Source organism: Salvelinus sp. IW2-2015, unplaced genomic scaffold (genome assembly GCF_002910315.2).
Source record: "Salvelinus sp. IW2-2015 unplaced genomic scaffold, ASM291031v2 Un_scaffold4136, whole genome shotgun sequence".
Classification (NCBI taxonomy): Eukaryota; Metazoa; Chordata; class Actinopteri; order Salmoniformes; family Salmonidae; genus Salvelinus; species Salvelinus sp. IW2-2015.
This window is the reverse complement of record NW_019945408.1, coordinates 35,598-53,278: the sequence shown is the minus strand read 5'-3', so window position 1 is coordinate 53,278 and position 17,681 is coordinate 35,598. Positions and strand designations below refer to the sequence as shown.

The window sequence follows — 17,681 nt, the reverse complement described above, 5'->3', positions numbered from 1 at the left end:
ACATCAAAGTTGGATCAGCCTGTAGTGTGGTTTTCCACTTTAATTTTGAGTGTGACTCCAAATCCAGACCTCCATGGGTTGATAAATTTGATTTACATTGATCATTTTTGTGTGATTTTGTTGTCAGCACATTCAACTATGTAAAGAAAAAAGTATTTAATAAGAATATTTCATTCATTCAGATCTAGGATGTGTTATTTTAGTGTTCCCTTTATTTTTTTGAGCAGTGTATATTATATAGTTGGCACTGGCAGAATATTTTGATGTTCTAATGTTGTGATATTGTGATGTTCTGATATTCTGATGTTCTTATATTCTGATGTTCTGATATTGTGATGTTCTGATATTGTGATGTTTTGATGCTGTGATGTGCTGATGCTGTGATGTTCTGATGCTGTGATGTTCTGATATTGTGATGTTTTGATGTTTTGATGCTGTGATGTTCTGATATTGCGATGTTCTGATGTTCTGATAGTATGTTCTGATGTTCTGATGTTTTGATGCTGTGATGTTCTGATATTATGATGTTCTCATATTATGATGTTCTGATATTGTGATGTTCTGACAGTATGTTCTGATGTTGTGACGTTCTGATATTATGATGTTCTGATATTATGATGTAAGTGTATTTCCTGCTTTTTCTTCCATCTGATTATATTAATGAAATCCTGACAGTAAAATTGATAAACTCCCATTTGTGCACAAAAATGTGTGTGCATTACAAAACCTACAATGACTAATTAGTCAATTGCCCTCCAGTAGTCCATAGTAATAAGGCTGTTCTTCCACCTATCCAGTCCTTTCAGATAGGTGGCCAAGGAAACGTGGTAGAGGCCAGCGAGCAACCAGCCCTTGGTGTTGCACCACCTCCTCTAAGCTGAGTGTGGTTCTGACTGTGCTTGCCCCGACCATGGTGTTCACGACCTGGCGTGTGGCGTCCACGGCCTGGCGTGTGGCGTCCACGGCCTGGCGTGTGGCGTCCACGGCCTGGCGTGTGGCGTCCACGGCCTTCCGTGTGGCGTCCACGGCCTTCCGTGTGGCGTCCAGGGCCTTCCGTGTGGCGTCCGTTGTCCTCCCAGGGCCTGGCGTGTGGCGTCCACGGCGCTGGCGTGTGGCGTCCAGGGTCTGAGCGTGTGGCGTCCAGGGTCTGGGCTTGTGGGCGTCCGACGGCCTGGCGTGGTGGTGTCCCACGGCCTTCCCGTGTGGTCCACGGCCTGGCGTGTGGCGTCCACGGGCCTCCACGTGTGGGCGTCCACGCTCCCCCCCCCGGCCCCCTTATCCCGTTCCGGTGTCCGTGTTCCACGGCCTCCGTGTGGCGTCCAGGGCCTTCCGATGTGGCGATCCGTGTGGTGTCCAGGGCCTGGCGTGTGGTGTCCAGGGCCTGGCGTGTGGTGTACACGGCCTGGCGTGTGGTGTCCAGGGTCTGGCGTGTGGTGTCCACGGCCTGGCGTGTGGTGTCCAGGGTCTGGCGTGTGGTGTCCACGGCCTGGCGTGTGGTGTCCACGGCCTGGCGTGTGGTGTGCAGAGTCTGGCGTGTGGTGTCCAGGGCCTGGCGTGAGGTGTCCAGGGTCTGGCGTGTGGTGTCCACGGCCTTCCGTGTGGTGTCCACGGCCTTCCGTGTGGTGTCCAGAGTCTGGCGTGTGGTGTCCAGGGTCTGGCGTGTGGTGTCCAGGGTCTGGCGTGTGGTGTCCACGGCCTGGCGTGTGGTGTCCACGGCCTGGCGTGTGGTGTCCAGGGCCTGTGGTATTTGTATTTATTATGGATCCCCATTAGCTGCTGCCAAGGCAAAATTAAGGCAGAAATTCAATATTTAAAAAAACATTACAATACATTCATTACAGAATTCACAACAACCTAAGTGTGTGCCCTCAGGCCCCTACTCCACTAGCACATATCTACAATGAAACATACATGTGGACGTGTGTATGTTATCATGTGTGTGTATGCATGTGTCTGTGTCTATGTTTGTGTTACTTCACAGTCCTCGCTGTTCCATACGGTGTATTTTTACGTTTAAAAAAAAAAAACTGATTCTACTGGTACCTGATGTGGAATAGAGTTCCATGTAGTCATGGCTCTATGTAGTACTGTGTGCCTCCCATAGTCTGTTCTGGACTTGGGGACTGTGAAGAGACCTCTGGTGGCATGTCTTGTGGKGTATGTATGGGTGTCTGAGCTGTGTGCTAGTTTTTTAAACAGACAGCTCGGTACCTTCAGCTTGTCAATACCTCTTACAAAAACAAGTAGTGATGAAGTCAATCTCTCTTCCACTTTGAGCCATGAGAGATGTACATGCATGTCATTAATGTTAGCTCTCTGTGTACTTTTAAGGGCCAACCGTGCTGCCCTGTTCTGAGACAATTGTAATTTTCCGAGGTCTCTCTTTGTGGTACCTGATCACACGACTGGACAGTAGTCCAGGTGAGACAAAACCAGGGCTTTCCTCCTATCAGTGAGCTCCTTAATCCAGACAGGTTAGGCTTTCCTCCTGTCAGTGATCTCCTTTATCCAGACAGGTTAGGCTTTCCTCCTGTCAGTGATCTTATCAGACGGTTAGGCTTTCCTCCTGTCAGTGATCTCCTTTTATTGAGACAGGTTAGGCTTTCCTCCTGTCAGTGATCTTTATCCAGAAGGGCTTTCCTCCTATCAGTGATCTTTATTCAGACAGGTTAGGCTTTCCTCCTGTCAGTGATCTCCTTTATCCAGACAGGTAGGCTTTCCTCCTGTCAGTGATCTTTATCCAGACAGGTTAGGCTTTCCTCCTGTCAGTGATCTCCTTTATCAGACAGGTTAGGGCTTTTCTCTGTCCGTGATCTTTATCCAGACAGGTTAGGCTTTCCTCCTGTCAGTGATCTTTATCCAGACAGGTTAGGCTTTCCTCCTCTCAGTGATCTTTATCCAGACAGGTTAGGCTTTCCTCCTGTCAGTGATCTTTATCCAGAAGGGCTTTTCCTCCTATCAGTGATCTTTATCCGGAAAGGGTTTTCCTCCTGTCAGTGATCTTTATCCAGACAGGTTAGGCTTTCCTCCTGTCAGTGATCTTTATCCAGACAGGTTAGGCTTTCCTGCTGGTACATTTAAAATGGTGAATAAAGGTGACCGTGATTATTTTCCTCGTCCTGTTACTTAGTGGAGATTCTCCTGACCAAGATGTTACTGAAAACAGTCAAGACGAGCCTCGACAGTATCACACAAATTATTCAGACAGTAACACTGATCAATATGCTTCAAAAATGTCCATTTTGTTTTCATGAAACAGCTCAATGTAAATACACCAACTGTATTCTCTTTCACTTTATTGAATGATACCAGAACAGCGTAGATCACTTTCAATCACTTTCATTCTAACAGAAACAACATGTCAAAGCACAACCCATCCAAGGATCGGCCCGATACAACACATCCAAGTTCAGTCTCTGTCAAGGAGTTAAGTACATAGGCACACGTATTGTATGTGTGGATGCTATAAGAAGTTCAAGGTTGAGGGATGATATATCTGATGTTTACCCATCTTTGTCTTGCTTGTCAGGAATGGGAACACCCACCTCAAGTGAAAATAAATATATATAAAATATAAAGGAACAATTAGAAAAGGAGACTGAGGGGCGATCTGTGATGTTGACAGATATCCCCATGAACAATCCTGACTTCTAAATATGCCTCCCTCAGAATCAAGACAAAAGCATATTTTTAACATTCTGAATATAGAACAGAGCAAGTTGTCTCCTTTACAAGGATGAGTGGCAATATGTTCTAGGAAATTGCAATCCTCTTCTTCACACAAAAGCAACACATTTATTATTGTGCGAGTTGAAAATAGGTTTTCAAACTAAAAGTATGTAACATCTGGYGTATGGTGCTAATTGTAGAAGACATCGTTGTTGTTCAACTCTGTGGAGGTGTGAAGGTTTAACGTGGAAGTCAGACTGGAACGTCTTTATTTCTTTCTGTTTCCGCCGCCGGACAGAATCATCACCATCCTCATGAAGATGTTCAGCGTGTCCATGTAGATCCCCATGCACCTACAGGACAGGATAACACCACAGAGCACCAATCGTCAGTTTCATATATCACTATACAAGACAGGATAAACACCACAGAGCCACCAATCGTCAGTTTCATATATCACTATACAAGACAGGAATAACACCACAGAGCCAACATCGTCAGTTTCATATATCACTATAACAGACAGAGAAACACCACAGAGCACCAATCGTTCAGTTTCATATATCACTTAACAAGACAGGATAAACACCACAGAGCACCAATCGTGCAGTTTTCACATAATCACTATACAAGACAGGATAACACCAACAGAGCACCAATTCAGTTTCAATATCACTATATCCAAGACTGGATAAACACCACAGAGCACCAATCAGTTTCAATATATACTATACAGACAGGATAAACACCACAGAGCACCAATCGATAGTTTCATATATCACTATACAAACAGGGAAAACACCAACAGAGCACCAATCGTCAGTTTCATATATCACTATACAAGAGCAGGATACACCACAGAGCACCAATCCATCAGTTTCATTATATCACTATACAAGACAGGATAAACACCACAGAGCAAACCATCAGTTCATATATCACCATAACAAGACGATAAACACCACAGAGCACCAATCAGTTTCATATATCACTATACAAGACTGGATAAACACCACAGAGCACCAATCGTCAGTTTCATATATCACTATACAAGACGGATAAACACCACAGAGCACCAATCGTCAGTTTCAATATCACTATACAGAGACAGGATAAACACACGAGAGCACAAAACTCAGTTTCATATATCACTATACAAGACAGGATTAAACACCACAGAGCACAAACCATCAGTTTCATAATCACTATACAAGACAGGATAACACCACAGAGCACCAATCAGTTTCATATATCACTATACAAGACAGGATAACACCACAGAGCAAGCACCATCAGTTTCATATATTCACTATACAAAACAGGATAACACCCACAGAGCACCAACCATCAGTTTCAATATATCACTATAACAAGACAGGATAAACACAAGCACCACCATCAGTTTTCATATATCACTCACAAGACAGGATAAACACCACAGAGCACACATCTCAGTTTCATAATATCACTATACAAACAGATAACACCAACAGAGCACCAACCATCAGTTTCATTATCACTATACAAGACAGGATAACACACACAGAGCACCATTCGTTCATTCATATATCACTATACAAGACAGGATAAACACCACAGAAGCACCAAACCATCAGTTTTCATATATATCACTATACAAGAACAGGATAACACCACAGAGCACCAATCAGTTTCATATATCACTATACAAGACAGGATAACACCACAAGCACCAACCATCAGTTTCATATATCACTATACAACACAGGATAAACACCACAGAGCACAACCTCAGTTCTTCATATATACTACTATACAGACAGGATAAACACCACAGAGCACCAATCCGCAGTTTCATATATCACTATACAAGACAGATAAACACCCACAGAGCACCAACCATCCAGTTTCATATATACTATCAAGACAGACATCACCACAGACACCAACCTCAGTATCATAACACATGAACAAGACAGGATAACACCACAGAGCACCAACCATCAGTTTCATATATCACTATACAAGACAGATAACACAAACCATCAGTTTCATATATCACTACACAAGACAGGATAACACACAGAGCACACAATCATCAGTTTCATATATCACTATACGCAGACAGGATAAACACCAACCATCAGTTTCATATCACCTAACACAAGACAGGATAACACCACAGAGCACCAACCATCAGTTCATATATCACATACAGACAGGATAACACCACAGAGCACCAACCACCAGTTTCATATATCACTATACAAGCAGGATAACACCACAGAGCACCAACCATCAGTTTCATATATCACTATACAGACAGGATAACACCACAGAGACCAACCAATCAGTTTCATATATCACATAACAAGACAGGATAAACACCACAGAGCACCAATCGTCATTTCATATCCCATACAAGACAGGATAAAACACCAATAGCCAGAATTAATACTGTATCAATGGTATTTAGTATAAAATCATACTGAATCAGAATGGTAATTAGTATAGTAGGACAGTATACTGTATAGAAGCCAGATTATACTGTATCAATGGTATTTAAGAAAATATACTGTTTCATAATGTATTTAGTATGATTTAGGAGAGTATTATACAGCATGCATGATGATATTGACAGTATTATACAGCATCATAATGGTATTATACTGTATCATTAATGGTATTGATACGTATTATACTGTATCAATGGTATTTAGTAATATAGAAGAGTATTATAAACAGCATCATGACGGTATTGATAGTATTATACAGCATCATAATGGTATTGACAGTATTATACTCGCATAAATGGTATTGACAGTAAATCGCCATAAATGTATTAAAGTATATCTTGCATCAATAATGGTATGAATAGTATTATACCGCATATTATGGTATTGATAGTATTATACTGCATCATTATGGTTATTGATAGTATTATACTGCATCATTATGGTATGAGAGTATTATACAGCATCATAATGGTATTGAGAGTATTATACAGCATCAAAATGGTATTGGCATATTATACAGCATCACTAATGGTATGAATAGTATTATACAGCAATCATAATGGTATGAATAGTATTATACTGCATCAAATGGTATTGACAGTATTATACTGATCATTATGGTATTGACGATTATAGTGCATCATTATAGTATTGCTAGTATTATACTGCATCATTATGGTATTGAGAGTATTATACTGCATCATTATGGGTATTGAGAGTAATTATAGACTGCATCATTGTGGTATTGAGAGTATATACTGCATCATAAAGGGTATTGAGAGTATTATACTGCATCATAATGGATAGAGAGTATTATACTGCATCATAATGGTATTGAGAGTATATAACGCATCATAATGGTATGAGTATTCAGATCATAATGTATGAGAGTAATAGCGTCACATTAATGGTATTGAGAGTATTATACTGCATCAAATGGTAATGTGAGAGATATACTGCATCATAGGTATTGAGAGTATTATACTGCATCATAATGGTATGAGAGTATTATACTGCATCATAATGGTATTGATAGTATTATACTGCATCATAATGCATCAAAATGGTATTGAGAGTATTATACAGCATCATAATGGTATTGAGAGTATTATACAGCATCATAATGGTATTGATAGTATTATACTGCATCATAATGGTATTCTACACTGAACAAAAATATAAAACGCAACATGAACAATTTCTAAGATTTTCTGAGTTACAGTTCATATAAGGAAAATCAGTCAATTGAAATAATCATTAGCCCTAATCTACGATTCACATGACTGGGAATACAGATATGCATCTGTTGGTCACAGACACCTTAAAAAAAGGTAGGGGTGGGATCAGAACCCAGTCATTATCTGGTGTGACACATATTGCCTCATGCAGCGTGACACCCTCTTCACTAGAATTGATCAGGCTGTTGATTGTGGCCTGTGGAAGATTGTCCCATTCCTCTCAATAGCTGTGCGAAGTTGCTGGAAATTGGCGGAACTGGACAAAGCTGTCGTACACGTTGATCCATCCCAAACATGCTCAATGGTTGACATGTCTAGTGGAGTATGCAGGCCATGGAAGAACTGACATTTTCAGCTTCCAGGAATTGTGTACAGATCCTTGTGACATGGGGCTGTGCATTACATGCCTGAAACAATGCTGACGTACTGCCAACGACATTGAAGGTGGCTTATGTAGAGAAATTAACATTAAATTATCTGGCAACAGTCGGATGGACTTTCCTGCAGTCACTATGCCAATTGCACACTCCCTCAAAACTTGAGACCTCTGTGGCATTGTGTTGTGTGACAAAACTCCACATTGTAGAGTGGCCTTTTATTATCCTCAGCACAAGGTACACCTGTGTAATGATCAAGCTGTTAAATCAGCTTCTTGATATGCCCACCTGTCAGGTGGATGGATTATCTTGGCAAAGGAGAAATGCTAACTAACAGGGATGTAAAACAAACTTGTGCACAACTTTTAGAGTAATTAGATGTTGTACGTAGGGAAGATGTTGGGGCTCTTCTAGTTCAGCTCATGAAACATGGACCAACACTTTACATGTTGCGTTTATATTTTTGTTCAGTATATATCAAAGCAGGACAAAGAAATAAAAAAATAAACAGGATAAATGGACTAGTTGACTATCTGTTTAAACAGTAGGATACAGAACCGGACTAGTTGACTATCTATCTGTTTAAACAGTAAGGTACAGAAATCAGACAGTAAAGATTACTTGCAGACGTCACTTACGAGTTGATGGGGTCATATTTCTGCATCCCGTACATGGGTACGTCTCCGCCTCTTGATGACCTTCTGGGTGTCGTAGAGCAGGAACAGGCTGAAGAGGACCAGACCCCCGTAGATACGATGGAGTACAGACCTGCTCCCATCGCTGAGGTAGGGGGCAGGAACATCGAGCCTGGGGACAGAGAGAGTGGAGAGGACATTGGTATTAACACCATGTCCTCAAGCTCAATTAATAACTGAGGGAAATGACGTGTCACGGGTGTTTGTCAGCAGAGAACCAGATCCTAAATAATGCTGTTTGAAAAAGAAGATACTCCTGCACGCTGAATACTCCACGAACAATCACTGGGTTTGATGGACAAAACGGTTACCGTTCAATACACTTCATTGATGTCTGTCCACCATGTTGTTTTCATTGATAACACTTAAAAAAAGGCAATAACCATTTAGTTGTCCTCTAAAAGTATGATGTTTACATCCCTGCATTTATGTTCCTTTGTGAATTGGACCATAATAAAATGCCTACTAACCGATGGTGGTGGTGGAGACCAGTGAAACCCACAGCCAGGGTTTATTGATCTAAAGATACTAACTGATGGAGGTGGAGACCAGTGAAACCCACAGCCAGGGTTATTGATCTAAAGATACTAACTGATGGAGGTGGTGGAGACCAGTGAAACCCACAGCCAGGGTTATTGATCACCAGATACTACGATGGAGGTGGTGGAGACCAGTGAAACCCACAGCCAGGTTATTGTCTAAAGATACTAACTGATGGAGGTGGTGGAGACCAGTGAAACCCACAGCCAGGGTTATTGATCTAAAGATACTAACCGATGGAGGAGGTGGAGACCAGTGAAACCCACAGCCAGGGTTATTGATCTAAAGATACTAACTGATGGAGTGTGAGACCAGTGAAACCCACAGCCAGGGTTATTGATCTAAAGATACTAACTGATGGAGGTGGAGACCAGTGAAACCCACAGCCAGGGTTATTGATCTAAAGATACTAACTGATGGAGGTGGTGGAGACCAGTGAAACCCACAGCCAGGGTTATTGATCACAGATACTAACTGATGGAGGTGGTGGAGACCAGTGAAACCCACAGCCAGGGTTATTGATCTAAAGATACTAACTGATGAGAGGTGTTGGAGACCAGTGAAACCCACAGCCAGGGTTATTGATCTAAAGATACTAACCGATGGAGGAGGTGGAGACCAGTGAAACCACAGCCAGGGTTATTGATCTAAAGATACTAACTGATGGAGGTGGAGACCAGTGAAACCCACAGCCAGGGTTATTGATCTAAAGATACTAACTGATGGAGGTGGAGACCAGTGAAACCCACAGCCAGGGTTATTGATCTAAAGATACTAACTGATGGAGGTGGTGGAGACCAGTGAAACCACAGCCAGGGTTATTGATCACAGAATACTAACTGATGGAGGTGGTGGAGACCAGTGAAACCACAGCCAGGGTTATTGATCTAAAGATACTAACTGATGGAGGTGGTGAGACCAGTGAAACCCACAGCCAGGGTTATTGATCTAAAGATATAACGATGAGGAGGTGGAGACCAGTGAAACCCACAGCCAGGGTTATTGATCTAAAGATACTAACTGATGGAGGTGGTGGAGACCAGTGAAACCACAGCCAGGGTTATTGATCACCAAGATACTAACTGATGGAGGTGGTGGAGACCAGTGAAACCCACGCCAGGGTTATTGATCTAAGATACTAACGATGGAGGTGGTGGAGACCAGTGAAACCCACAGCCAGGGATATTGATCTAAAGATACTAACTGATGGAGGAGGTGGAGACCAGTGAAACCCACAGCCAGGGTTATTGATCTAAAGATACTAACTGATGGAGGAGGTGGAGACCAGTGAAACCCACAGCCAGGGTTATTGATCTAAAGATACTAACTGATGGAGGTGGTGGAGACCAGTGAAACCCACAGCCAGGGTTATTGATCTAAAGATACTAACTGATGAGGTGGTGGAGACCAGTGAAACCACAGCCAGGGTTATTGATCTAAAGATACTAACTGATGGAGGAGTTGAGACCAGTGAAACCCACAGCCAGGGTTTATTGATCTAAAGATACTAACTGATGGAGGAGGTGGAGACCAGTGAAACCCACAGCCAGGGTATATTGATCTAAAGATACTAACTGATGGAGGAGGGTGAGACCAGTGAAACCCACAGCCAGGGTTATTGATCTAAAGATACTAACCGATGGAGGTGGTGACACCAGTGAAACCCACAGCCAGGGTTATTGATCTAAAGATACTAACCGATGGAGGTGGTGGAGACCAGTGAACCCACAGCCAGGGTTATTGATCTAAAGATTACTAACTGATGGAGGTGGTGGAGACCAGTGAAACCCACAGCCAGGGTTATTGATCTAAGATACTAACTGATGGGAGGTGGTGGAGACCAGTGAACCCACAGCCAGGGTTATTGATCTAAAGATACTAACCGAGTGAGGTGGTGGAGACCAGTGAAACCTACAGCCAGGGTTATGATCTAAAGATACTAACCGATGGAGGAGGTGGAGGCCATGAAACCCACAGCCAGGTTATTGATCTAAATATACTAACTGATGGAGGTGGTGGAGACCAGTGAAACCCACAGCCAGGGTTATTGATCTAAATATACTAACCGATGGAGGTGGTGGAGACCAGTGAAACCACAGCCAGGGTTATTGATCTAAAGATACTAACCGATGGAGGTGTGGAGACCAGTGAAACCCACAGCCAGGGTATTGATCTAAAGATACTAACTGATGGAGGAGGTGGAGACCAGTGAAACCCACAGCCAGGGTTATTGATCTAAAGATACTAACCGATGGAGGTGGAGACCAGTGAAACCCACAGCCAGGTTATTGATCTAAAGATACTAACTGATGGAGGTGGTGGAGACCAGTGAAACCCACAGCCAGGGTTATTGATCTAAAGATACTACTGATGGAGGTGGTGGAGACCAGTGACCCACAGCCAGGGTTATTGATCTAAAGATACTAACTGATGGAGGTGGTGGAGACCAGTGAAACCCACAGCCAGGGATATTGATCTAAAGATACTAACTGATGGAGGTTGAGACCAGTGAAACCCACAGCCAGGGTTATTGATCTAAAGATACTAACTGATGGAGGTGGTGGAGACCAGTGAAACCCACCGCCAGGGTTATTGATCTAAAGATACTAAACGATGGAGGAGGTGGAGACCAGTGAAACCCACAGCCAGGGATATTGATCTAAAGATACTAACTGATGGAGGTTGAGACCAGTGAAACCCACAGCCAGGGTTATTGATCTAAAGATACTAACCAATGGAGGTGGTGGAGACCAGTGAAACCCACAGCCAGGGTTATTGATCTAAAGATACTAACTGATGGAGGTGGTGGAGACCAGTGAAACCCACAGCCAGGGTTATTAATCTAAAGATACTAACTGATGGAGGTGGTGGAGACCAGTGAAAACCACAGGAGGTTGTTGATCTAAAGATACTAACCGATGGAGGAGGCGAAGACGACTCCGAAGCCCACCGCCAGGGGTCCTCCATGTTGGAGAACTTCTCACTGGGGGCACACATGGCCACGGTGGACAGACCCCCCACAATGCCCGCTGTGTACCAGGCTGCCCTCATCATCAGGGGCCCACCTAGCAGAGTCATGGGGGCTATGACCGCTCCCATCACACCTGGAAACACAGGGACAAATGGATTGATTTATTAGTTAGTTTCAAAAAGGGACCATGTACGTACATCAAACATGAAAAAGCAGCAGATTTTAGCTACACGGCTATTTATCATCTGAGGTCCAAATAAAGAGGTTATAATATATCACAAGATGTTCTATTTAAAGAAAACAGATCTGGTATTTAACATATTCTCACAGGCACAGCACCAGTGTCAGTAAGTACTAGAAAACCCTGTTCCATTCAAGTCGACTGCTGCTGCATAGTGAGGGTATTCTGAACCTGATAGTACTCTGCCTCTAGTGGTGAAAATAAGCAAGTGGGACGTTTCAATTGACAAATGCTTGATAAAGTGAGAAGGTAAAGCAGTCCAACACCTGCATGTAGCATCCAGGCTAGATGTTTGGCTCCTGGGCTCTGGTCATAAGAGATAGATCTGACCAGCATGCCTCTTCCAATCATGGCTGCAAAGGTAGCTCCAATAGCCTGGTGAAAAAAATGACAAATGTCTATATTATTTCAACAACAAAAAAAATACCCACAGTAGCTATTGAAAAGTGTCTGGAAATCATACACAATGGTTTGAAAATCAGCACCAGATGTATCATCACAATGAGGTTAGGTGGGCCCTCAAACCACTACTTTCCTTTTTAAGGGTTAATAACATTCAGTGGATGCAGATATATTTTTAGTCATTAGTCACTGGCCCAGTGGCAATAGTCATCGTAAATACTAATATTTCCTTGAAGGTAAACTCAGCGATATGACGTAGATGCAGAAAGTAAACCGCACAGTGGGTCAATTTCCACAACAACTAAAAGCGTTGAAGCGTGAGGTTCAACTTCTCCGCTGTTCTGGTCCCTTGGCTACCCTGCTATAACAGCTTCTCTGCTGTTTTGGTCCCGTGGCTACCCTGCTGTAACAGCTTCTCTGCTGTTTTGGTCCCGTGGCTACCCTGCTGTAACAGCTTCTCTGCTGTTTTGGTCCCTTGGCTACCCCGCTGTAACAGCTTCTCTGCTGTTTTGGTCCCTTGGCTACTCTGCTGTTTTGGTCCCGTGGCTACCCCTCTGTAACAGCTTCTCTGCTGTTTTGGTCCCTTGGCTACCCTGCTGTAACAGTGTAAAGCTAAATCTATGCAAATGGCAGATCTTTGTGTAACTGTGTGAGAGTGAAGTCTTGCATCTCGCTCATCTCAATATCTGCGGTGCTGCTCGTGACAACGTCATTTAGCTGAATCTACCTTTTAAAAACCTTGACTGGTTAAATCCTGGTGAAATAATACAATGTGAATTACCAGCCAGGATCCTCTCATCATGACACCCATGAGGGCCGGGGTCCTGCTGACGGCTACAGCCGACAGAGCGGTCATCCCCACACTGCCTGCAAAGTACATGTAGGTCGAGTGAATCCTGTCCTTCACGTACTGGGGCCAGATACTGGAGGAGACACAGGGAAAATAAACATTTACAGAGGACAACACGTGTTGATATTAGAGGTCGACCGATAAAATCGGAATGGCCGATTAATTAGGAACGATTTCAAGTTTTCATAACAATCGGTATCTTGCATTTTTGGACACCGATCATGGCCGATTACATTGCACTCCGAGGAGACTGCGTGGCAGGCTGACAACCTGTTACGCGAGTGCAGCAAGGAGCCAAGGTAAGTTGCTGCCTAGCATTAAACGTATCTTATAAAAAACAATCAATCTTCACATAATCACTAGTTAACTACACATGGTTGATGATATTACTAGTTTATCTAGCGTGTTCTGCGTTGCATATAATCGATGCGGTGCGCATTCGCGAAAAAAGGACTGTCGTTGCACCAATGTGTACCTAACCATAAACATCAAACCCTTTCTTAAAATCAATAGACAAGTATATATTTTTAAACCTGCATGTAGTTAATATTGCCTGCTAAAATGAATCTCTTTTAACTAGGGAAATTGTGTCACTTCTCTTGCGTTCTGTGCAACAGAGTCAGGCTATATGCAGCAGTTTGGGCCGTCCTAGCTCGTTGCGAACTGTGTGAAGACTATTTCTTCCTAACAAAGACAGCCAACTTCGCCAAAGGGGGATGATTTAACAAAAGCACATAAGCGAAAAAAGCACAATCGTACCTAACTATAAACATCAATGCCTTTCTGAAAATCAATACACAGAAGTATATATTTTTTAAACCTGCATATTTAGTTAAAAGAAATTCACGGAACGGTTCCGTATTTCACTGGAAGAATAAACATTTTGTTTTCGAAATTATAGTTTCCGGATTTGACCATATTAATGACCTAAGGATCGTATTTCTGTGTGTTATTATATTATAATTAAGTCTATGATTTGTTTGAGCGGTGGTAGGCAGCAGCAGGCTCGTAAGCATTCATTCAAACAGCACTTTACTGCGTTTTCCATCAGCTCTTCGCTGTGCTTCAAGCATTGCGCTGTTTATGACTTCAAGCCTATCAACTCCCGAGATTAGGCTGGCAATACTAAAGTACCTATTAGACCATCCAATAGTCAAAGGTATATGAAATACAAATAGTATAGAGAGAAATAGTCCTATAATAACTACAACCTAAAACTTCTTACCTGGGAAAATTGAAGACTCATGTTAAAAGGAACCACCAGCTTTCCTATGTTCTCATGTTCTGAGCAAGGAACTAAAACGTTAGCCTTCTTACATGGCACATATTGCACTTTTACTTTCTTCTCCAACACTTTGTTTTTGCATTATTTAAACCAAATTGAACATGTTTCATTATTTATTTGAGACTATATAGATTTTATTTTAAAAATCTGCTGATTAATCGGTATCGGCTTTTTTTTAGTCCTCCAATAATCGGTATCGGTGTTGAAAAATCATAATCGGTTGACCTCTAGTTGATATACCTGCAGAATATGCACCCTGTTCCCAACATAGGGCACTATACTCAACCAGTAATCATAAGTGCTCTGAGTGAGTGCACTCTGTAGGGAATAGGGTGCCATTTTCGACACAGATAAAGTAACACTTTCCTTTGAGTTGTGGTGAAACCTATGGAACTACACAGAAATAGCTGCAGTAATAACAATGACACATGTACTTGATACCGGTTGAATTGTTAAACCACTGTAACTTCATGTGATAATACAGTACAACACACTACCATGTGATAATACCAGTACAACACACACACTACCATGTGATAATACCAGTACAACACACACACTACCATGTGATAATACCAGTACAACACACACACACACACACACACTACCATGTGATAATACCAGTTACAACACACACACTACCATATGATAATACCAGTACAACACACCACCACTACCACCATGTGATAATACCAGTAAACACACACACACTACCATGTGATAATACCAGTACAACACACACACACTAAATGTATAATACCAGTACAACACACACTACCAATGGAAGCATCAGCACTTACACAGCCCTCTCGATGGCACCGATCTCATTGGACATGCCTAGTCCGTAGTAGCACAGAGCTCCCAGGCCTACAGCAGCCCCTCCAGCCAGGAACATCCTGCCCATGGAATCCACTGTGAGGGAATACATAGCACACATACAGCAGTTAAAACCTGCTGCTGACCAGCACAAGGTACTGACTTCATGATTTAACTGTGAGATGGGCCTGTGTTTACTTCAGCTATGTTTACATGACAGGTCCAGCATTCTCCTGCCCCCCCCCCCTAGCAAGCAGACGTTTGTGTTGCGAGGTGACATTTATTTAAAGTGGTTTAGTAAGTCAATGTATTCACTTCTGATGGCAGTATCAGTGGCTGGCTCGAACGCGGCCTGTTGGAGCTGGTCCTTGGCCGTTTTCCCACGACGGAAKCCAAATCTGGATTTGGTGGAATAGCCCTGATGAAAGAGGAAAATAAAGCTTAAATATTACACAGAATCAGTTATTATTACGGCATGTTGACCTACAATTGAAGACATACAAATTGTCCACAGGTAGGGTCTTTCAAAGAAAAACAAGTCGATGTCCGTAGCCCCGCAGAAATCTTATTACCATAATAAATAAATAAATAAATAAATTATTTCCCCCCCCCCAAAAAAAAATATATATATTTTTTTTCATCGCCATAAAAATGTGTCAGTATAAGCTAGAGATGTACGGGTTATCTGTTTATCCATGTATGAAGTTGTTATTCAATGTGGTTCTATGGGCTAATAGCAGTAAGGCTCAATTCAAATTATATATTATATAATTGTTTTTGATATCTTAAGGGTCCTAAAACTCAATGAAATAGCTAAATGATCCATGGTATGACCATGTTAAAACAACGCCATATGTTAGCTTAGTAGAACCCCCCCGTAATGCATTCACTATTGTATAAAACTGATCCATTTATCATCATCATCATCAGCTGTACTGGCACGGCTCTAGTCATTACCTGTGTCCCATAATGTGCCTGCATACAGYACCAGGCTAATAATGACTAGCCAACTTTAATTAGCATGACCTTGCAGGGCTTGGCATTCAGGTCAATTTGCCAGTGGCACACCCCGCCAGTACCAACGGAAAACTACTGTCCTGAATTAAAAGAATACCGGCACAGAAAGCAAATCTTTAATTTGCAGGCTGAGCAAGTAGCCTATCCACACACAAAAAAAATTACATTTCAACTTGGAAATATCATATTTACATTGACTGTTTAGAACCATCTCYAAAATAGTTTTATTGTTAGAAATTTTGAACAGTCAGTCTACAGATGTAGGGCCCTATAAAATCTGTGTTATTTTTTGGGTAAATTTAGTTCCCCCAGTTTAGTTTTTCTAGGTTTCCTAGTTTTCACTCTCAAATCCCACTTTTTAGAGAAAAACTAAAAACAATGGATGTTCTAAGTCAACAATGCTTAAACCACATCAGGAGACCACTTTTGGAGGTCTGGGAACTAATATATATATATATATATTTGGCAGATGTAGTTGCCCTTTAGTTCAATTGCGAGCCTAGCAAGAAAACGGCGCAGCAATGGATAGTGGCTTACAGTTTACAGGCTCTTAACCGATTTACAGGCTCTTGACCGATTCTTCCATTTTGTGTATTTTTTGGGGGCTTTGTTTGTAACTTTTTTTATACAGCGTTTCCTATGACCGAAAAGAGCTTCTGGACATCAGATTTCCACATCAGTCACCGGCTTCATTAATACAGTTGAAGTCGGAAGTTTACATACACCTTCGCCAAATACATTTAAACTCAGTTTTAGACGTGTTGGGTTTGCGCCAGACACAGTGTTTCCTTGATGGCCAAAAAAACTCAATTTTAGTCTCATCTGACCAGAGCACCTTCTTCCATATTTTTGTATAGTCTCCCACATGTCTTTTGGCAAACACCAAACATGTTCGGTTATTTTTTTCTGGACACTCTTTTCCATAAAGCCCAGCTCTGTGGAGTGTACGGCTTAAAAGTGGTCCTATGCACATATACTCCAATCTCTGCTGTGGAGCTTTGCAGCTCCTTCAGGGTTATCTTTGGTCTCTTTGTTGCCTCTCTGATTAATGCCCTCCTTGCCTGGTTCCGTGAGTTTTGGTGGGC

At 42.3% G+C, this 17,681-nt stretch overlaps 1 protein-coding gene across 1 annotated transcript in view; it reads right to left on the bottom strand.

The window, feature by feature from the left end:
* Positions 1-3,323: 3,323 nt before the first annotated feature.
* The window catches only part of ghitm (growth hormone inducible transmembrane protein), a 37,929-nt gene continuing 23,571 nt past the window's right edge, over positions 3,324-17,681 (bottom strand). Inside the window, 10 exon segments of the mRNA XM_024143557.2 lie at positions 3,324-4,022; positions 8,418-8,459; positions 8,461-8,533; positions 8,536-8,586; positions 11,931-11,981; positions 11,984-12,118; positions 12,493-12,601; positions 13,410-13,551; positions 15,564-15,675; positions 15,895-15,997. Coding sequence (XP_023999325.1) covers positions 3,938-4,022; positions 8,418-8,459; positions 8,461-8,533; positions 8,536-8,586; positions 11,931-11,981; positions 11,984-12,118; positions 12,493-12,601; positions 13,410-13,551; positions 15,564-15,675; positions 15,895-15,997 — 903 coding nt within the window. The 3' untranslated portion in view covers positions 3,324-3,937.